At 43.9% G+C, this 23,379-nt stretch overlaps 1 protein-coding gene across 2 annotated transcripts in view; it reads left to right on the forward strand.

The window, feature by feature from the left end:
* Window positions 1–1,239: 1,239 nt before the first annotated feature.
* Window positions 1,240–23,379, forward strand: part of LOC148019988 (syntaxin-43-like) — a 44,487-nt gene continuing 22,347 nt past the window's right edge. The window contains exon 1 of one of the 2 annotated variants that reach the window (XM_087700232.1): window positions 1,240–1,852. In XM_087700232.1, the coding sequence (XP_087556358.1) occupies window positions 1,665–1,852 (188 nt within the window). In that variant the 5' untranslated portion in view covers window positions 1,240–1,664. The remainder of the gene's footprint in view (window positions 1,853–23,379) is intronic. The other variant, XM_087700234.1, reaches the window with a different exon arrangement.

The raw sequence follows: 23,379 nt of genomic DNA on the forward strand, positions 1-23,379 counted from the left end.
ATTGACAGTGGAGATGGCAACCACAAATGGACATTGATATTGGAGATGGCAACCATAAATGGCTTCAAACAAAAGGGCAATGAGTAGCATAGGAGCATCCACAATAGTAGTCAAAGTGGCCCACTTGGCTCCAAAAATCCATACCTTCAAATGCTCTAAGATGCCATTTAAGAGTGAGACGTGCATAGTAGAAATGAGAAAGAGAGAACACATCATGTTATTTATTCAAAATGAGAGTGTCTTTATAAAGGCAAATTACATAGTCATTTTTGCCTGTTGGTTTTGGGGAGTGGATTCAACCTAAGTTGTAAGTAGGTCAATCTCCTAAACATGTACTGATTGAGGTTGGTGCTAAGGTGCATTCTTATATGTTGGTGTGTGTGGTGAGACTCCCTTTATCGATGGATGTGAAAATAAAGATAGGGATGAATTGTCCCAAAAGTAATGGCCTAGTGGTGAGCACTTGGGCTCACAATTGGAAGGTTGTGGGTTCAAGCCCTTGCTTGGTGCATCACTTGGCTTGACACCTCTCTCACATGGTTTGTTTGTATAATTCTAGGCTCTTGTCCACTCAAATGCTTGGTTGGTCCTCCTCCTAGGTAGGGTTACCAAGGAGGAGTGTTACCATAGGGGCAAGGAGGAGTCATTTTGCTTTCAAGCTCCTTGTCGTGGGTGTTCATGTGTGTGCGCCTTATCTTGAGGGAAAAAAAGAGATAGGGGCAAATGAATCCTAAGGTGATGTGTCTCTTGCATTGCCCAAATAGATATCAATGCACATGCTTAGTGGTTATTACAGGAAACTATCCTTAGTCTTTATCATGGCTAGAATTCCAAAATCCTAATTGAAACTGTATTGACAGAAAACAATATAATTTTTCATATTCTTAACTATAAAATTGGCAAAAAAACAAAGGTTTTCCTTCAGCATTGACAAGGCTTTTGCACATAAACTTTGACATGTACTATGTGCATTTAATGCCTTTCATTTTGAATCTTCGCACTCTAAACTATGCCTTGTTTCTCTAACTACTCCTCTTTTGGGTGTAGTTAGCGTATCCGTATACAATTTCTGAAATCTCGCCGAATTGATTAACTGTAGCCTATGCAAAGCCCCTCTGAGCAGCCTATCATATGATTGGGCGCCTTTGCATGGGCCTCCTTGGGAAGAAAGGATGCTCCACCCGGTCAGGGTATGGTGAGGTGTAAAAAGGACCTTTGAGAGGCTGAGAGGTGGAAATCTGTCTTAACTGCCACGAAGGTGCAGACCAAATGCACGAACAAATAAAATTGATGCAGGAGTAGACGAAGGCGAAGCAGAAGAAGAAGATTATCGCACAAACCATCATCAGCACCGTCATCGTCGCCAACGATTGATCCATCGCTTCTTCCCCAAGGCAGGTGCAGAATTCATCCGCGCCATAGCTGCGTCGTGATCAATTCCAGATACCTCCCTCGGAGCATGCCCTTCCCTGTGATCCTGCAGATCTCCATTCCCAAGATTGCCCCGCAATCCAAGCATTAGCCATCCTGCAGAATACAGATCTCCCCCACAGCTGGCCTCGACGCAGGGAACTCTGCAGATCGGTCAGCGTGACACATTGTATCTCTCAGATATCGATCTCTTTGCGTCTTGCCTGTAGTGCTTCTTCTTGTTGTTGCCTGCCATGGCGATGCGGAACCGCACTGCGCTGTTTCGCAAATACAGGGATGCTCTCCGGCAAGTCCGAGTTTCTTCCTCGTCAACATCGATGGCGTCATCGTCAGGACCCGTTATTGAATTGGCGACAGCACCCTTCTTAAATCAGAAGGCTGGATACAACGTTGTCAGCACAGTCGATATTGACAATCCTCGGTATGCCCTGCTACACCTTCTTGGACCTGCCAAACATTTTTAGCGCATGTCACAATTCAACTCACTTGATCACCACTAAATTTGTGCTGGTCCCGTGTGATACATTTGGCAGTCTCATTCATGAGCTGTGGCCATGTTTGAATATTTCTTTGTAAAATTATTGGTTAGACTATTTTAAAAAAATTAGATATATATCTTGCTGAGGGCATAGGACACCTGGTTTATCTTCATTCGCATCTACTTTTCGCATTGATTAACTGCAAAATAGTTTATTGTCATAATCCTTTTAACTATCATAGTCTTGTGAGGAGCAAAGAATGACAGTTTTGCAATGGATACGGTGTTGGTCTTGTAGGTGCATCTCATACACATTGTTAACCATAGTCATGCAAAGTAGTCAATTAAGAGAATACATGAGCTGTATTTCATGCTTCTGCTTACGATGTAGCTTTGGTACAATGTGTAGGCAAGAAAGTGTTGACCACCATTGCACCAAGTTTTTCTTATGCCCCATTTTACATGCACATTTAAACTGGTTAGCTGGAAGTTAAAATGACTGGCACAGATACGATCTGTGTGGATGTACAATGGTGAACTCAGGGCCAGCCGAGATCTATTTAGCACAGGACTTAAACGTTTCCAAGTTCCGGGTTAATTCTAAAAAACTGTTGCTGGAAATTTTTTGCAAGTCTAATCAATTATTTAATGCTGGAATATAGATAATTTGTCAATCAATGGGTCAAACTGGCCAAATTTGTTTATGAAGTGGTAGACAGTTTCGTGCATGTGAGTGTTCCAATTAACGCTACATTCTTGAGAGACAATGTTAGAGGACGTTTTGTTGGGTTGAGTCCAACTCCTCAAGGTTCTTCTGTAGTTTGTTCTGCACATGGTTCCTTCAGTGTAGTGCACTTGATGATGTGGTAGGTCGGGGGGGCCAGATGACTGGAAGGGTAGTCAGACAACAGGTTGGTGATTTGCTAATATGGCAACTCAATCTGACCAACTGGTTGGATGTTGCGAGGCATGCACCTATTAAAGGCAAGGCTACTTGATGGTTATCATGAATCTGATTGGTGAATGTGATGTGTTCATTAGTGGATCATGCTAGCAGCTATGCCCATCAGTTTGTCATGTGCTTTGATGGAGGAGGCAACTATTTCTAGAGCATGCATTTCTTTTTCAGTTAGATTTAGGAGTTTTCACATTAGCTGGTTATTTTTCCAGCTCAGTGCATTTCTTTTCAGCAGGTTTGGATTGCCTTCACACTAGCCAAGATGGGGAGACTGGCATTTATGATGGTGATCTATATTGTCTTGATTATTTAAAATTTGATTCATGGCAATTAGTTGGCCAACATATTTTCGGCCTATTGGAGCAAATGGGCCAGATTTGGCTGATATGGCCATTTATAACTGTCCTCCACACTTGACTGGTCATTCACAGGTTCATCGTCTGCAGATTTCAGCACACACCAGCATTTATGTACTCTTCTCCATATTCCGGTGTTATGTTTTGTCATCAGCTTGACCCGGTGCCTCTATTGATGCATTGGGCTGCGTGCAAGGATTGCTCAATCAGTTGGAAATAATACAAGCTCATTGTATTATAATTTATTCCTTGAGACCTTATCATGGTCTCCTGATTTTGAACTCAGCTGAAGAATCTATTGAACCATGGCCAAGTGGTATCCATCATGTTAGACCTCTTAACAAAACAGTTATACCAAGTGATAGAATCTGTTGAGAAAGGCTTCATCTTAGATGGTTTTCCTTAGACATAGAGCCAAGCAGTAAGAGCATCCATACGTGCTATGGGTTTCTCATGCTACTTTAGGAGTATGTGATGTTTCAAGATTTATGAACGATGTATGTAAGAAATACTTGATCAAATCATAGGATTGAATCTGGTCGTGAACCTACAGTTAAGGGAAGATGTCTTGATAAAGAAATGCTTTGGGAGGAGAATTTGTGGTTCATGTGGTATCGATTTTAATGTTGCAAACACATAGATATGGCGGGCATTGATGGAAGCCCAAGGATTCTTATGCTTGATATGGCGAAGAACACAAATTTCTATCTTGTTTTGGCCTTCTACGAAGTGTGTAGGGCCTTTGCAACTTCTCTTTGTAGGGTGTAGCTGAAAACTATTCCCTTTGGTCTTGCAAAGTGGAGTGTATCCTCCACACCTTCCCCTGTCCCTTGTCCAGTGGAGGATCTTGGCATTGTTTCTACAATAGACCAAGCAACCCTTTGGAATTGGCTCAATTCTAGAGCACGATCTTTTCTCTTTATGAGTCTATAGGATTCTATCCTTGTGTATGTATGCATACTTTGGACTACAACGGAGGTGTGGACGAAGCTCTCTTCTCTCTACCATCAAAAGACCTTTGTCCATCGTATCACCATAGAGAAGAAACTGTGGATGCTTTTGTCGATGATTCTCTTTCTATGTAGGATCACATCAACAAGATGGAGGACGTGTGGGACAAGCTTGCATCCGATTTCATTAGAAAATATGGTGATGATTCTCATTCCTCAGTTGCCATCTCCCAAGTATGATGTCTCCTATACTAACTCGCTTATCTGGAGGGTTCAGGAGACTCTTCTATGGGAAGAGCTAGATTTGTTTGTTTTGGAGCACGAAGAGTGACTCAAAGAGATTGGTGACAATGACTCAAGTCTTTCTAAAGCTTTTATTGCGCATTTCGGGGCCCTCCTTTACTTCTACACCAATTGTGATACACGAGTTTGTGTTCCTTCACATCTATGAGATGGAGGAACCTTTTTCATTGGCTTTAGAGAGGCCTTGGCTCATTAACAGTGGTACTTTGAGTCATATGACTCGAGGAGGAGATTTGGTATAGGATATTCGTCCATCTAAGGGTGGAACAAGCCTTCTCCTTGGAGAGGGTGATAATGACTTGATTAATCAACAATTACAACAAGTAATTAATTCACATAAGTTGAAATGTACACTTTGCCACTTTAATCTTGGACAATGGATAGCATGTTGGCTCCAAAATTGGCACCCCTTGCGGTATTTCTTTAGCTTTTATTGCAAATGAATGGAGCACAACGGAGATTCTCTGATCTCCTTCATTGATCCAAGTTGGTCTTGCTGTCAAAAAATTAATATGGGTTGACTGGCCTTTTGAATCTCCTTGAAATTCTTTAATTTCAGCTGCTCGAATTCAAGTCCTAGGCCCTAAATTTTGAGCACACATCCCGAGGTGATTGTCAAACCCTAATTTCTGCTGTAAATGTCTACAGCAGAACTTTTCTAATATCTCCAGCATTTGATGATTCAAACTGCTGGAAAATACTGAGGGGAGTTGAGAAATGGCTGTAGGATGAGAGAGAATGTCAAAGAGAGAGAAATTTCAGACTTCCATTGCAAAAAAATGGAAAAAATCAGTTGCTGCCCTGTCTAGACAACCATGAAAACTGTCTTCATTGATGGAATATACCGAATATGATCTTGTTTGGCTAAAACAACCCTCAAACTGCTGTCATCTGGTGTTGTAGTCTCTTTAGGGCTTGTCACTCGCTGTTGGAGGGTCTCTTGTTGGCTGGAAATGGCATGTCCGCTGTTGTGGCAGCTATTGCAGCCTTCTCTTTGTCTCTCTCAGCTTGCACAAGGTTGGAATGACTCTCTCTCTCTCTCCCCCATTCTCAAAAACGTCTTTCCCACTTGCATGGTCAAGTTTTGCCAAGTGGCAACCTTCTAATCCCATTTTCTAGCATTATTCAGGTTATTGAATTAATTTTCAGAATATTAATTCTGAAAATTAATTTTATAATTAATCTAGTGCCCATAAAAATAAATAGCCAATTGACTTCGGGGATCCAATAGTGGCAGACTCACCTAGTAAGTGCCAATACTCAGCCAACTTGGCTTTCAAATCATCCCCTTTCTTAATGGAAGACTCTTGAAGCTCAAAATCAAGATTGATACGTCAAGTACGATCTGGAGCTGCATAGTGGTCGATGAGATAACTCCAATGCTTAGATATAAGGGAAAATGTTGTAATTGAGGGTGGAATCTAGGAAGCAACCCTTGTATTAACTCAATATTGGCTGTGGCATTGTGGGCTCTCCATTGATGGTTGTGATCAGGGTGAGCTAATCGAGGGTCTAGCATAGGCTCGATACCAATGATGAGGTCTCAAAGTCCCAGAGATTTAAGCATTTGTTGCATGAAGTTCGACCAAGTGGTGAAATTTGACCTGTTAAAACAAGTCTTATCCGTAAAGGCATTCTTGGCAGTTGCAACACAGGAGTGGTAGTGCTAGGAGATGGAGGTGTGTAATGGAGGTAGGGTGGATAAGGAGATGGATTGTACACTTGGGAAGTGATCCCAGAGCCACCATGCATGCGAGAAGTGTGCACAGTGGATCCAAATGTGGGATGGGTGAATTGGGGAGGGGCACGGTAACCACTTGAGGAGCCCACGGTGGAGGGATAGGGACACAATGAGCAGAGGATGGAAATCCTTGCATATGAGTGACCCAAGGGATGTGGAACAATAGTCCATAAGTAGAGGATGGATATCCCTGCGTCTGAAAGGTAGGGTAGGGGGTTTGTGAGTGTTCGAGGATAGTGGGGGGGGGGGGTTCCCCATCACAACTGTTCTAGATTGGAAGGATGTGGTAAAGTGGGGGTATTTGGAAGGTACAGTGTTAAAGGGTGGCATTTCCCCTAATGATGCACCAAGAGGTGGAGGGAATGGAGGATAGGTAGATGGTGGAATGGAGAAAGAGAAAGTGTAAGGAGCAGAGATGAAAGATCCAACCCCTAGTGTACTTTGAGTAGAAGTGGAATGTAATCTAAGATTTTGGAATGAGGATGTGATTAGATTAGAATTTGGAGAAGATAGTGGTGGGATGGGAGGGAGTTGAGAAGTGTGGTTTACGTGCTCAAATGAAACAAATGGTAGAGATATGTCTGATGAAGGGTGTTTGCTGCAAGAGTCTCCTGTATTAAAGTTAACACAGTGGAAACCATCTGGATTCTGCACACCAAAAGGAGAAACAAAAGAGGGTTTTGGCTGATATGACTCAAAAGGGTTATATGAACTAACACAAGGCTTGGCTGTGATGAAGGAGATGGATTACTAGATGCGTTGAATGTCGTGTTTCCTCCAAGATCAAGGAGATGGCCAGTCTCACCAGCTGGTTCAAATGGAATAGTAGCACTCGTTAGAGGAGTGTAAACTGAACTATGCGTGATGTACAAGTACTCCTCAAACTCTTCATTTGTAAGATCACCAAAATGAGAAAAAGAAGATGGTAAAGGTAAAGGTGTGTCTACCTCCTCATTGAGACCATAATATCTTCTCAGAGCCTCGAATGATGGAGAAGCTTGATAGGGCATCATAGGATTTGAAGAAGAAGTTGCTTTAGACATTATGAGTTAGATGCAAGTGGCGTATGAGTCTCGCACAAAGACTAGTCTCCACAGTCACTGTAGGATACTTTTTAGAAGAGCACCGGCTTTGATACCATGTGAAGATATGCTAGGGTTTGCATTGAGGAAGCATAGCATGTATGACCAAGACTGAAACACAAAGACTTAGACAGAGACAAGCAAAACTCAAACCCTAAATGCAAAACACAAAACGCAAAACGCAAAAACTCAAAACTAAAACACTGAGACAAACATAGAGAGAAGAAACTTTGAAGTGAATGAATGCTATAAATGAATGTAAGAGTGTACAGAATATCCAAGGATAGAGCAATGGAGTGTTGGAGAGCGACGTTCATTGGAGATGGATCCCAAGTGTTGTAACCACCAATTGGAGATGGGAGAGTATTGAATAAGGAAGGGCAGTAGGCTAGTCACCAAAACAAAGTAGTTGGAGGTTGAAATCTGGTAAACGCAGTAGTGTACCACCAGCGAAGGCTGAAAACTGATCACCTGAGATAGCGTCACGAGGACGTGAAATTTTGAGATTCTTTAATCTTGCTAATAACATTTGATTAAGTTATTAATTAAATGTGCAAGGTTGTTTAAGCACATGTGATGCACATGGCAGCTATTCCATAGTAACAAGCCAAGGACCTAAGGATGCAGCGGGTGTCAAAGACAAAAGTTGTGATAAGTTATGCCGTCTGGGTTCTGTTGGCCAGTTGGTATTAGATTGGACCCTAGGGACAGTGGTTTAGCCAATAAGTGTCGGTGGTGACACTTGGGACTAGCATTAATTAATTAATTAATGCAAGTCTCAGGGTCAACAAAGGTTGGGGACCACTCCCGGTTGCAAATGGTCTAGCCAATTTAATTATGGATGTGCACATTTAATTTTGGGCAAGTTAGAAGGAGTGAAATTAATTTTCAAGATCATTTCATTTTAAAAATTAATTAAATGCCTGGATAATGTTGAAAATTGGGTTTAGAAGGCCGCCACTTTGGCAAAAATGCTCATGCAAACTGAGAAAACGTTTTTGGGGCATGGATGTTAGCCATTCAGTTAGTTTACAGTTTAGGAGAGGGAGAGAGAGAGTTGCTGGTCCATTATCTGATTAGAGAACAGCAATTTGCTGTAGAAGATAGTCATTTGGGGGCCTCAACAAGCAGGGGTTGGCAACAACATTGCTGGTTAGGTGATAGCATTTTGGAAATACTTGGCAATAGATGATTGCATTAAATGCAGTTTGGAGCAGGCATCAAGCAGAATTTAGGGTTTTCTTGCGACGAAAATCAGATTTCTCTCTTGTCTTGGCTTTTTCTCACCTTCTCCAACCCATTCTGAATAGATCTCAACATTTCTCAGCCATTTTGAGCAAATCTCAGCCAAATTTGGTGGACAATAGAGAGATCTCTGCTGTAAATCCTAGATTTTTGCAGAATTTGGGGTTTGATAGCCACCTCGGGACTTGTGCCAATTGGTGAAGGCATTGCACATTGAATTCAGCACCTGACACGCAAGTCCTAGGTGAAAAATCAAGGGGCAATTGACTTGAATTAATTGCTGATTGTTGCTACAATAAAGAGGCTTTTTGAAACAGTAAAGGAGATTGTGAATCTTTGCTTGTACTCATTCCATTAGCAATCAAGTTAAAGAAATACTGAAAGGGGCGCCGGTTTTGGGGCCAATAGGGTGTTCCATGTCCGAGATTACTAAGGTAATTTGTGCATTTCAAGCTATATTCATTTGTTGATTGTTGTAGTCAAGTGCTTAATCAAGGAATTACCACCCTTTGCAAGAAGGAAGGCTGGTTTCACAGGTATTGCATGTCAAAAGATGACGTACTACCGAGATAGTAGGATTTGCGAGGAGGAACACGGAGTAAACTCGGCAAACATGGAGAAGAGAAGAGAAGAGAGAAGAAACTCTGATGAATGGAATGATGAAGATTTGAATCATGGAGTAAATGTGATACAAGGGAACAAGGGTGCCATAGCACAAGGAAGATGATGAAGACAGGCATGAACCACGAACTGCAATGTCCTCCTGAAGGGGTGTGAGGGTAGTGGAGAGGCTGGAGAGAAGAGGTGACGGACTGAATGAATCAGCCGTGAGGAATGAATGAGAGAGTGGCCTATAAGTAGGCATAGTCAGTCTAGGATGACGCCTCTTTTTGAGGCTGCAAACCCTAAACACAAAACGAAGAAACGCAAAAACGCAAACTGCGGGTGAAGGGTTTCTCAACACCCCCTCTTAGGCCCAAAAAGGGGAACAAGAGAAGAGTGAGGCGGAGATGCAATGCTACATGCTGAAGAATGCTCATGCAGCAGGTGTCACTTGGATAGTGTCCCTCGTGGGGAAATTGTTCACTTGCCTAAGTGCCCTAGTACAAAGATGATGAAAACATGCAATGCATAGGAGGAATGTCGGACTTTGTGTGGTGCCGAGAACCATAAGGATATGCCCGTACTCAATCTCGGGAGGTGGCTCCATGCTAACCAAGTGACCAAGGCAAGAAGAGAAGAGGAGGAAGAAGATGTAGAGGATCCCTAAGATCCAAGATTGCCACTGGAAAGGGAACTTGCAGTAAAGACCAGTAGACAGAGTGAACTAGAGAACCCGAAACACAACCTCTGGAGAGAAGCCACTAGCTCTGTGCATCCATGCTAGAAAGAATACAAAGGCCTTGGCACCAAGTCGCGGCTGAACCTTCGAGGTCCCGATCTAGGTGGTACCTGAAGATCCTTGGTATCAATAGACGAGATGACTAGTCGAAGACAACCACCCCAAGAAAGTAGAGGATGGGTGAAGAACTTCATGTGGAGTAGGTTCCCCCTCTGAGGTGGGAGGTGTAGGGGCCCCCGCTGAAGTCGAAGAAGTAGATGCCCCCTCTGAGGGCAAAGAAATAACATCCCCCTCTGAATCCCCCTCTGAAGTAGATAGGGAATTCAAAAACTCATGGATCACGGACTCCGAAATGTCTGATGACGAAGGAAGTACCGCTGGTCGTGTTGAAGAAGGTATCTGCGGTGCCGAAGAGCTCCCAGAGGTAGCCTCTTGAATTTGAGTAGGTGAGGATGGGAAAGGGTGGGGCTCAGAATGAGCAAGAGGTGGGCAACAGTCGCTGTCTCTCAGTGGAGCGGACTGGGTAGCCGAAGAAGAGGAAGCAGTCGAGCAGCCATTGTTTCTCGAAGGAGTGGACTGACGAGGAGATGGTATCAAACAATCATTGTCTCTCGATGGAGCAGACTGTAGATCTGTAGGTCGTGGAAGCCACTGTATCTGAAAATAAGTGGGAGAAGACTGCCACTGGCATCGTGACGATCGCCAGGAGGTCGTAGCGCCAATCGATCCTCCATGTGCTCGAAAGGACTTAGTGCGCATTGGATGCGTCTTATTGCCTTGAGCATAGTACTCTGATAGCCAATGTAGAACGATCTCTGTGGCCCAGAAAGGAGAGGTGGCACAAGGAGTGCCTGGTGGAAGACGCATGTTCTCCGGAGGGGTGGGGAGCAAAGGTTGAAGTCGGCAATCTTCAGTGGGATGACTGTTCGTGCCGCAGTAGGAACCCCCAGTAGAAGGGCAGTCTGTCAGGGGAGATGCCATGGTACTGGTGTGGCAAACTGGAGAAGGGAGGGGTCAGCCACAAACCGCAAGCCACAGTGGGAGAGCAGGGGAAGGGCTGGAAATGGGCTGAACCACTAGTGGTCAAGAAGAACCACCAGCAGTTAAGGTGTAGTCGACGGTTGTGGGAAAAAACCGCCAGCTGAGAAACAATAGTGCTGGTTGTGCCGCCAGCTGACTAGCTGAGCCACCAACAACAGCCTGTGTGAACTCAAGGAGATAGGAAGGAACCGCCTGCTGTAAACACAGATCAGCAGAAGGAAGAACCACTAGCTGGCTGGGCAGAACCGCCAGTTTGCAGCCAGCGCCGCCAGTAGCAGCCGCTTGAAAAACGTAGGTAGATTGGGTGTAGCCGCCGACAGCAGGAGTTGAGCCGCTGGGGCAGACAGGAAACAGCTGCCAGGATGCAGGGCGGAGTAGGCCAGCGGTAGAAGACAGCCGCCAAGAGCTGGGCGGTGCTGGCGAACGGCAGAAAAACAGCCGCCAGGAGTTGGGCAGAGAAGGCGGAGGTCAGCCAGCTGCAAACGCAAGCTGGGCTGAGCCTTGGGCTGGTTTGGCTGAGCTGTAGGCTGCAAACACAGTTTAGAACAGCCGCCAAAAAAGTGTTGATGCAGCGGCAGAAGAAGAGAAGTGGATACTGAACCCACCACCAGTCTTTGACTTCATTGGAGTGGAGGATCTTTGCTGCTAGGTGAGTAGATCCAGCTCTGATACCATGTCAAAAGATGACATACCAGCAAGACAATAGGGTTTGCGGGGAGGAACATGGAGTGAACTCGGCAAACATGGAGAAGAGAAGAGAAAAGAGAAGAAACTGTGATGAATGGAATGATGAAGATCTAAATCATGGAGTGAATGTGATACAAGGGAACAAGGGTGCTGTAGCACAAGGAAGATGATGAAGACAACCACGAACCATAAACCACAATGTCCTCATGAAGGGGTATGAGGGTAGTGGAGAGGCTGGAGAGAAGAGGTGACGGACTGAATGAATCAGCCGTGAGGAATGAAAGAGAGAGTGGCGTATAAATAGGCATAGTTAGTCTAGGATGGCGCCCCTTTTTGGGGCTGCAAACCCTAAACGCAAAACGCAAAAAACGCAAACTGTGGGTGAAGGGTTTCTCAACACTGCACCAGTTGCCTAGTGGGAGAGATGGTAGCAGCTTGTCCCTTGGCACGAGATGTTGAAAACACAAGCTAATCAGATGCTATCATGATGCAGCAGATGGAGACCTCCAAACAGCAAGAGGATGGTTGAAAACAAGCTGCCTAGGGCTGGATAGTGATGGGCTGTAGTCGCTGATGGTTGGACAACAAATGGTAGGTGGCTGATGGCTGAAATTTGCATGGTGAGAAATCTACACAAAAGGATGAGGCTGAATGGTGGACAGCCTGTCTATTTATAGATGTCGAAGGGTGCCCCTAAAAATTAGGGTTTTGGGGGACCACTAAAACTCTCTTGAACTGCTTACCAAATTTGCATTTTTCATTAATTAAGCATGTTTTGGGGCTGTTAAAAAAATCCTAATCAACTGTAAAGCATGCTTTAGCTCAACACAAGGTGGTACCCACACACTAGAAGTTCTCTATGTGTCAGGTTTATGGTATCATCTTCTAATTAGTGAGCAAGATTTGTTCTCTTTGTTAAGGACTCTTTTCGAGTTTTCGAGTTCGGGTGCGATGCTTATGTTCACATAACGAAGAAAAAGAGGGAAAAGTTTGAGCTTGCTTCCAAAATATAGGTATTTGTGGGTTATAGCTCAGAGTCCTAGGGATACAGGCTTTATGATCCCATTTCACGGGAGGTATACATGAGTCGTGATGTTCGGTTCGTGGAGTTTCCAGCTGCAGAAGACTAAAATCACGCCTGCCATAAATAGGCAGAAAATAATAAAATAATGTGATCATGTTGGCCATTCAAAACAGGCCGACTATTGCATAAAGTGGCTGATTGCATTTAAAAGAAAGAAAATAATGAGCCTACTGCTGATATGCCTGCGCAGGCTGACACGTGGTGCCTGCCTGTCTGACCTGTCCTGCCTGCTTGAAAAATGCCCAGACTGCTGGAAAGTGCACAAATGCTGCCCGACCTGCTCCTATACATGGTACGGCTGCATAAACTGCCCTAATATGCCTGTACATGCCTGTGCCCATCTTGAAGGTGACCAAACCTCTAACATGTAGAACCTTCCAGATTCTCTAGGAAGTTGTAGAAGAATCTGGAGGAATTCTGTGGTACCCTCAAAACTATTTGAAGGGGTATAAATCACATCAAGTTTAGGGCACACATCAAATTTCAATCAATTCTGCACTTGCAATTGTGCTATTATACTGTAGTTTTTAATAAAAATTATTTATCTTATTCTCTCTCATTCTATCTCCTCTTTCACACTGTACCCCTCGAGATCTTCCTTTCTCTCTCATTCTCACATGGCAAGTTGGCAACATCTCTTATGATTTGACATGCTTTTGCTGTCTAGTAGCGCATTCACTAAAAAGCATACTTATCTGCTTTCAGCCTGATTTACCTTTGCATAAGCACAATAGGGTGCATGAGAGCAACATGTGGCTTGATGTGTAGGTCTTGGGGATGTAGAGCAAAGCAAAAATGTTTGATTGAGAATCCAAAATCTTGACGAAGAGAGGATGAAGAAATAGAGAAAATTCTTTAAGGAAAGCTTTTGGACCTTTCTGAAAATTCATCCATACATGCTAGAGTTGATCCTACTATTTGAACAGGTGAAGAGAGGTAGCAGGTCTAGCCTTATCCTCATTAACCCTATACTCATGCTGCATTGAAGGATTGCAACTCCAGATGCAAAATATACAATGGAAGGGGTTGAGTTTAAACGAGAGGAAAGCTTATGAGAATACACACCATCTTGTTCTAGACAAGGTGGGTGAATAATGCAAGGAAAGGAAATTACCTTTACCTATGGGAAAAAGTGACATGTGGGTTTTGTTGCAAAACCTCCATGTTGATGTAGGCTTGGACAAGGTACTTTTCCAAGCTTTTGAAGGATAATAGTCAGCTTGAATGCAGAAAGAAGAATATCTACCAAGCCATATGTGAGAGCTCAAAATCCGAGATTAATAATGTAGTCCCTCTTCAAAGTTGCTCCATGAACACTCACCTGAAGAATTATTAACAATGAACATTATTTAGTGCAATAAATACTTATTGCCCTAGAGAACGATAACTAAATGTTGCTTGTGTGAGGGAGATGTTACAAGATAGTAGCCTTGTGAAAATATGCTAGGGTTTGCACAAAGAAAACACAGGATTGTAGGCTATCTTGTGGGCTACACATTGATGCCCTTTGATCCATGATTTGGGCTCCCTAGGCATTTAAACTGTCATTAAATGCAGTTGTTGCCCCTAGTGTTTGGTACTAAGTGACACTAAGTTAGGGTTTATTTTAGGGTTTTCTATGACGGTTAAGCGGCAAGCCATCAGGGTTTCATTTTGCTATAAATAGACACTTTGTGCCTCATTAGCACATAAGTGTGGCATTATTCATTGTGATCGCCTTTGGCGTTGTATTCTCTCTTACCCATTAATTCATGGTCTCTCTTATCGTGATTTGAGTTATTTGTATCAATTAATTCATTCTCTACCAATTAATCGTGCAATTACTTTACGCCTAGGCCAACAGTGGTATCAAAGCCACTTTCCTTCATTGTCCTCACCATCGCTTGTGATCATTTTCTCGTAGCCATTGCCATTGAGTGCCACACCTTGGCCGACTGTTGTTTGAAGCCATTGCTATCGCGCTAGCTTTTGTCGCATTGGTTTTCATTGCCCCAACTAGTGGTCCTGACGGTTGCACGTCACCGTGTTGCCACTATTGCCTCCAATCAAGCTCTTCAACAATCAGCATTGGGATTCGACAGCCCGCACCCGCCTGTCGTTTGTGTACCTTCATCATCTACAGTAGTTGCTGCTGCTCAGTCAGAGTACTTTATCGACTGTTTTTCAAGTCTGTAGCCACTATTATTGCTGCCTGATCAGTAACAGCCCAAGCATCTTTGCTCTCAGCATTTGCAGTAGTTGTCTTATCATAATCACAATCTTCAGCAACCACTTGCTTGATCGCCATGCTTGTCTGCTAACCCACATGCCACCTATCATCACTGACTTGCTGATGTGACCTGGTGCTGCTTTTTCCAACATGACCTTGTTGTGTGATCACCGTCTTCATGCCCTTGTTTGTTGCTTGTCACGCATCATTCCTTGGTTGCCATCAAGATTGCTTGACAGACACATGCCTTTTGCTCTCTCTCTACGTCATTGATAGGTTGCCACATCAATGCGGCATCCTGCCACTTGCCTAGATTTGGGCTTCTTTAAAATTCTCTCAATTCTCCCCCAATCCATTTTGAAACTTTGAGATTTGCCATCAATTTCCTTGAATTGAACATTGGATTGAAGAAATTTGTCGTCAGTCTTCATCAAACTTGGGCCATTTCACCAAATTGCCCAAGTTTCATTCCAGTTTGGCTGCCCACCAAATGTGGAGCTTATCGAGAATTTGGCATTCTTCATTGATATCGAGGTCCAATTCATCAACGGGCTTGACATTCAGCATCTTTCGGATAAAGATTTCATAAAAATTGTTGAAATTCTCTTCAATTGCTTGATAAAATTAGGGGCTTTTTGACATTTGTGCTCACTTTCACCCCAATTTCTTTGGAAAATTTGGGGCTTTTCTTTAATTCATAAAATTTCATCATCAAGGCTCAATTCACCTTGAAGTGCGGCATTTGACATTAATCGGGTAAAAATTTTGTCCAATTTCTTCAATTTCTCTTCATTTTTCGGGTCAAATTTGGGCATTTGTCCAATTCCACCACCGAGGCACCCAAAATTTAGAGCTTTTGCCTCAAATCATTTTCTTAGCACTTGATGTGCTCCAAAATCATATTATTTGGCTGCTGCCCCTGTTTTTTCTCGACATTGAGGGCAAATTTTATTATTTCAGTTCACTATTGGGCGAATTTTCATTATATTCTGCTGCTGTTCGCATTATTGGAGCACTTTCAGCCACTTATCTCTAATTTCAGCATATTGCTGATTGCCACCTCGATTGGATAATAGCTTGTCGTCGGCACTAAGCATGCCCAATAAATCATTATTATTGCCAGCCATGAGTGATGATCAGCAATAAAATAATAATTTCCAAGTGAAGAGAGAAAATAATGCCTGAATAATAACAAATCACTAATAGAAGAGATGCTGTCCGCCTCAATGAAGTCAAATAAAATGAAGATAATAATTTTTTTATTGCCGTTTTCCTGCTGCTGAGTGAGAAAATTATGCAAAAAATAATTATTTTCAGAAACAGTGACATGTTCGTGTTGCAAAGAATGTATGGCATATTGTGAACAACACCGAGCAAAGGCCGGTTTCTCCAACATCGGCACCACCTCCTGCCTCCACATTGCGAGGTGGCTCTTGTGATGCTGAATCATTTTCCTCTTCCACAACGCCTCCCAGTCCAGATTAGATTCGATGGGATAACCTTGATGTCGAAGCGGATACCCTAATTGCTTTATTTGCGAAGAAAGCCATCATTCCACACATCCAATCATGCAAGACATCCAATGAAGCATGGGATAAGCTTGCATCTTTATATCAAGTGCACAATGAAGCGCGTGTTACTTAGCTATGTAAGCAACTCGAAGATGTTTGCATGAAAGGAGGTAACATGGATGCCTATCTCACCAGCATCAAAGATCTTATTGAGCAATTATTAAATATTGATGAAGAAGTTTTTGATAATCAGCTTGTTTTCATCACTCTTAATGGTCCATTGGAGTTGTATCAAGGTTTTACTACCACCTTGCGATCGATAACTATGGGTAACCAAGTTACCTATAGTTTTGACCAACTCGTGTCTCTTTTGTTACAGGAAGAACAAAGTTGGCTCAATCGCAATGCTACTATGGCAATTGAACAAGCCTTTTCCACCCATCATTGTGGATAATCAAAACTGAAGGTAGAAAACAAGGTTAGTGGTAAAAAATCAACAAACTTTCATGTTGGTCATCCTTTTACGTCCACCCCTTTTCCGTCAAAGACAGCCTTCCATGTTGGTCCATCCTCTTCCAATCCTTCCAAGGGTACAATCAACAAACCTAAGAGGTGTAATTATTGCCGAAAGATAGGGCAGGAAAACACTGCATGTTGTAAGTACATCGCATTGGAGAAGAAGAAAAAGGAATCTGATCTTGCTCTTAAACATGAGACTGTGAACCGTTCTTAGTTTAAGGATTGTACTTTTTTCATTCAGTGTTAGTATAATCCTTCTATTCACGATGCTTGTTTTTCTATTATTGATGCGGCTTCTACTCATTATTTTCATCTCTCTCTAATGTATCTAAGGGGGATCCAGTTATGTGTTATAACAATGTCTCTTCTGCAATTAATGGCATTGAGCATAGGTTGTCTCTGTCTTGGGCACTCCTTTTGCATTACACAATGTTCTCTATGTGCGTGGTATCAAGAAGAATCTTATATCCATTTCCGCCATTGCGACTTTAGGGTTTTGTGTCATTTTTGATGGCCTCCGATGTGCAATATATAGTTATCAAGTTTATTTTTCATTGTCTTGACAGCCACCCTCACTAAAGGTCTCTATCGTCTTGATACTAATGATTAACAAATTACTGAAAATCCTCTTTTGATAGTGCGTTATTAACAAAGGAATATTTTTCATGATACACATTTATGGCATCAAAGGCTTGGTCACATTAACTATCAAGCATTGATGAAGCTCCAATTAGAGGATATGGGCAAAGATCTTCCAAAAATTCACTTACCATCAAATCACATTCGTGAAGGTTGTTTACTTGGTAATTCAACAGCTAAAAGAGTCCCTCGTTGGTTGCTAGACACTCTTTGGGATAGCAAGCAACCTCTTCGTTTGGCTGCTTATGTTATAAAGATGCTTTTTTAGATGATCGTTGGACGGAAGCAATGAAGGCAAAGATTGATTCCATCCATCAGAATGACACTTGGGAGCTATATGACTTGCCTCATGGCAAGCATGCAATAGGTGCCAAATGGTTTTATAAAATTGAAAGAAAGTCAAATGGTTCTATTGATAGGTACAAAGTCCACCTTGTTGCCAACGGCTATGCCCAACAACAAAGAATCGACTTTAAGGAGACTTTTGTCCGTGCCTCTCACATTACTACCATCAAGAGTATTATTGCCCTTGCTGCCCACTTTCATTGGGAGGTATATCATCTAGACATCAAGATGGCATTTCTCCATGGATATCTCATTGAAGAGGTATATGTTTCTTAGCCTCTAGGATTTGCAGTTAAAGGCTTTGAGCACAAAGTCTGTTGTCTGAAGAAGGCTTTGTATGGTTTAAAGCAAGCTCCACGGGCTTGGTATGCTTGTATACATTCTCATCTATTACATCTTGGGTTTTAGAATAGCCCTACTGAGGCTACTCTTTATATTTGACATGAGGTATCTAATTTTATTATTCTTGCGCTTTGTCTTGATGACATGCTTGTAATTGGGACCAATGCTAGTTAAATTGTAGCATTTAAGACTGATTTACAGCAAACATTTGATATGACAGATCAGTTAGCAGTCATGTTTGTCATGCCTTGTCTTCTCCTGCGTGTGAGCCTCAGTCTGAGTCAGACGAGCACTTCAGGAGCTCTTCTTGTGTATCACTTGTTTTGACGGAGGAGGTAGCTCATTCTAGATCACTCAGTTTATTGCATTTCAGTGCATTTTCTCCTCAAGTCAGGATTTTATATGCATTTCCTAGGGCAATTGTTGCATTCTTCAGCTTGCCTTACCTGCCAGAGATTGTCCACCCTTTTGGCATTTTTACTAGCATTAAATGCTGGTTGGACATAGTTTTGGCCCCAAATTTCAAGTCCGCTAGTTTTTGGGATTTTTGGCTATTTATAGCCATTTCCCACTTGGCAGTCGGTTAGATTAACATCTTCCCTCCTTCCTTGGCAGGTGCACACTCTGACTGTGTCATCTTCCTTCGTCTTCGGTGCTGCCATCATTATCAGCCTGATCTAGTGCCCTCACTGATGCTGTGGGCTGCATGCAGGGACTGATTAGTCCTTTTGTATTCAACATTTGTTCCTTGTTTAGTGGTTTCTTTTCTTCTTCTCTTGCATATTCTCTCTCTTCCTTTGTGTTAGTTCCTTCTTCTGTTGCACACTCACATGGTATCAGAGCATGGTATCTGAGAGTGACACAAAGTTCGTGAGGCCATCCACATTTGCGTTTGCTGAAAACACAAGCTCCTAGTAGTAGGCAACTACCTTCTGCAGTCAAACGTAACCTTTTAGGAGCAAGTGACATCATTCACATCAGCGTTTTGGTGCTTCTGCATCCTTCGTGAGCATTCAACAATATTTTCTCCCTCAGGCGGACCTTCTACATGGAGCTCTCTATATCCTGTAGCAGATTCCTCCTTCCTTGGGGCTGTCCAGAGCCAAACACAACTTTTTGTGGGTGTTTTGCAAATATATATGAAGATGTCTTATCACTTGTTCTTTGCTGACTCAGAGGATGTCTCTATTCCTTCCTCTGAAAGACAGAGAGATGCTAGTTCACGTGACAACCGGAGGTCACATAGCCCGTTTGTACGAGATTCCTCTCCTCCCCGTTCTCCCCATGTTTCACACAAGGCTCGTTTTGCTGGCCTTCATATGCCTTTCATGGCACCCTCTATACAGGTGTTCCTACTCCCTTCTTTGCCCTAAGAAGACCGGCTTGATGGTTCCAACTACTCGCTTTGGTCATGTAAGGTGGAGTGTATCCTTGATACCTTCGATCTTTGGGAGTTTGTTACCCACCCTATTCCCCGTCCAGTGGAGGATCCCACAGTTGGATCATCGATGGATCATGCGGCCTTATGGGATAGGCTCAACTCAAGAGCTCGATCTTTCCTCTTTATGAGCTTACAGGATTCTGTCCTAGCGCATGTGTGTAGGTTGCGGAAAGCAGCGGAAGTGTGGACAAAGCTTGCTTCTTTGTACCATCAGAAGACATTTGCCCATTGGATTACTCTCGAGGAGAAATTATGGATGCTCATTGTCGATGATTCTTTTTCCATGAAGGATCGTATCAACAGGTTGGAGGACATGAGGGATGAGCTTGCATCCCTTGGCAGGCTGATCTCTTCAGAGGATATGGCCATGATTCTTTTGACTCAGCTGCCATCTACTCGGTTTGATGTCTTCTACACCAGCCTTCTTACATTGAGGACCTGTGAGAAGCTTCTATGGGAGTAGCTTGCCCTGCTTGTTTTGAAGCATGATGAGCGTGCCAAAGAGGTAGCTAGTGGATCCACCTCCACCAAAGCTTTTGTTGCAAGTTCGGGACAGGGGACGCAGAAGAAAGGGAAGTCACAGGCTAAAAGACAGGAGAGTTCTTGAGGTTGTGACTCCTACTTGAAGAAGCCTAAATTCCCATATTGTGGGAAGGGGACACATCCAGAGGAGAAATGTTTGAAGAAGTACCCTCACCTTCGTGTGGGAGTGGATTATGGAGCTCAAACATCCGAGTCTTCTACCTCTACTCTGGCGGCTACCCATGAGTTAGTGTTCCTTAATATTGTTGACTTGGAGGAGCCTTCTTCAGTGGTTGCCTCATCTTTTGAGAGGCCTTGGCTGGTTGATAGTGGAGTTTCTAGTCATTTGACTTCCCGAGGTGATTTGTTGTAGGATCTATGCCCTTTTGAGGGTTTAGTCATTGTTGGTGACATTGTTTCGGTGCCTAGTTGTGGTATTGGCACTTTGCCTTTATTTTTCGACTGCGTGTCAAGCTCCCTTTCACATGCTCTTTATGTTCTAGACTTGGACTTTCCACTCCTCTTAGTTTATGGCCTTACTAGGCTTGGTACCTAGGTTGTCTTTACCACGCAGGCCGTTTGTCTTGAGGATTCTTCTACAGGGGCTGTTATCACTACAGGTTGGTAGGAGAGCGGGCTTTACAAGCTCCATTCCCCTTCTCTTATGCAGGGTCCTTTGAGGCAGTTGTCTATTGCTACACCTGTTCCCGCTTGTGCACCCTCTTTTCTATAGGTTCCTTCCCATCCCCCTGTTAGCGATCAGTCCCTGGCCGAGCAGGCAGCCACGTGGCAGTCCGGTCGGACTGTACCAGTCGGCCAGCCACGTGGCAGTCCGGTCGGACTGTACCAGTTGGCTGCATTTAATGCAGCCGACCTGTCATTTCTGATCACATTATTTTCGGCTATTTATAGCCGACATTCTGCACATTCTTCCACAGTTCTGTTTTGCAGATTTCAGGCTGGAGATTTGTGCAGACTGCAGCGTACTTCGAGGTGAACAGTAGGTTGCATCGTCGAGGTGGAGACACGCAGTCCCGCGCACTGCGCCCGTGTACATATCTGCATATCTTTGTATACAGCACACTTTATACAACAGATCTTCATCTTCCATTGTCTCTTTCTCTCTCTCTCTTCTCTCTATGTTCACTCTCTCTCAGTCTTGGTCCCACGCTTCCGCATCGCTGCACTCTGACATGGTTTCAGAGCAGTGAAGAAGGGTTGACTGAGTGAAGAACCTGCATGAAGAGGAGATTCCATCGCGACACAAGGCTGCGTTTCCAGCGTTCGAGGGCGACCGGAAGGGCTGCGCATTGGAACAAGGCTGAAGCGTGGGCGCGCGGGAAAGGAGTCCAGTTGGTGGATTTGCTGCTGTTTACTGCTGTTTGAAGAGGAGGAATGCTGTGTTTTCAGCTTTAAAGTGTAGGTTTTACTTTTTTCGCTTTCGGCGGGTGAAGAAGGTTTGGGATGCGGAAGAAAGAGCCCTAGCAGGCTGCGTTTTCACAGTCAGAGGGGGCTGCTTTTGCGTTTTTGCAGGCATTACAAGTGAAGATGTCTACAGAGATTGACTTGGAGTTCCAGACGATCATGGATCGGAAGGTGCCTGTCTTACCGACTCTTCCCTCAGATTAAAAGCTCGATGGCGACAATTATCGCATTTGGCGCGTGATGATGTTGGCCATCCTTGAGTCTTATGATTTGGTAGAGCTTGTACAGGAGGAGATCGATCGGCCCTCAATGAGAGATGAGTCCAAACTCTCTTCCGATGCTCGTGCGGAGTTGGCCAAGGCACAGTCTCACTGGGACAAACTGAATGCCCGGATTTGTTCTTTTCTTTTTCTGTCTTGTACTACAGCCGTGATAGCCCACATCGAGCACTTGACGGTGGCTCAGGAGATATGGTTGGAGCTTGACCAGATGTATAATCGGATGACCCTTATGAAGAGGGTTTCTTTGGAGGTGCAGATGCGGACCTTGTCCGTGAACAAGTCTTCTTCATTGTGGAAGCACATCAACAAGCTTAGACAGCTTCAGATGCAGGTTAAGAATGCGGGGAAGCCGATTTCCTTCGAAGACATGGCGATCACACTTCTGTCCTAATTGCCGCCACGATTCGGTGCTTTTTACTCCGCCCTTATTGCTTCAGGGCGCGAGTCTACTCTTCGGTGGGAAGAGTTGGTTCCTATGGTCTTGGACCAAGAGGAACGACTGAAGGGACAGCATGCTTTCAAGTCGGAAGCTTTGACAGGTCAAGCCTCTCAAAAGAAGGGGAAGGACCAAAAGAAGAAGAAGGACGACAACAAGTCAAAGAAGGACAAGGATAAAGAATCGGCATGCCATATTTGTGGTAAGACCGGCCATTGGAAGAAGGATTGCCTCGACAAGGACAAGAAGGACACCAACAAGGACTCAAAGGATTCTGGAGCGGTGGCTGCACCCTCATCAGCTGCGTTTCTTCATCTAGCAGTCATTGAGGACTCTACATCGAAGGCTTCTGATGCTGCGATGACAGCTCCCTAGGCTTGAGAGTGGATCGTTGACAGTGGTGCCTCTTGGCACATGACTCCTTCATCAGTTGGTGTTGCCCAGTTGCGACCTTCGCGTGGGCAGATTCTCATTGGAGATAGCTCTTCGGTGTCTATTGCAGGACGAGGTGAGATGCAGCTTATTCCAGATGGACGTGGTGGTACTCATACCTCAGAGGTCTTGCATGTGCCAGGTCTAGGGTATCATCTACTTTCGGTTCATAAGATTTGTTCACTTGGACTTTTGGTGGAGTTTGACAGTGATTCGGTGCGAGTCCTTGATCGTGGGTCAAGGAAGGTTCTCTCATTAGGATATGAGAAGAATGGCATCTACAAATTGACGTCTTCTACCGCTCTCCTACTCTTTTTCTTACCTCTCAAACACAGTCAGAGCTATGGCATGCTCGGTTTGGTCACCTAAACTATGATTATCTTCGGAGGGCGTCACGTAGATAGCTTGTTCGAGGGTTGCCGGACATAGTGGTGAGCCAGCAGCCCTGCGTCTCCTGCATTCATGGGAAGCAGCATAGGGATACGATTCCCAACAAAGCTTCGCGGCGATGTACTACACCGATGGAGCTTGTATCTATGGATCTTTGTGGCCCTATGAGAAATGAGTCCTTGAAAGGGA

The sequence above is a fragment of the Lygodium microphyllum genome, chromosome 19 (assembly GCF_053477565.2).
Source record: "Lygodium microphyllum isolate KBCC chromosome 19, Lygodium_microphyllum_v1.1.10, whole genome shotgun sequence".
NCBI lineage: Eukaryota > Viridiplantae > Streptophyta > Polypodiopsida > Schizaeales > Lygodiaceae > Lygodium > Lygodium microphyllum.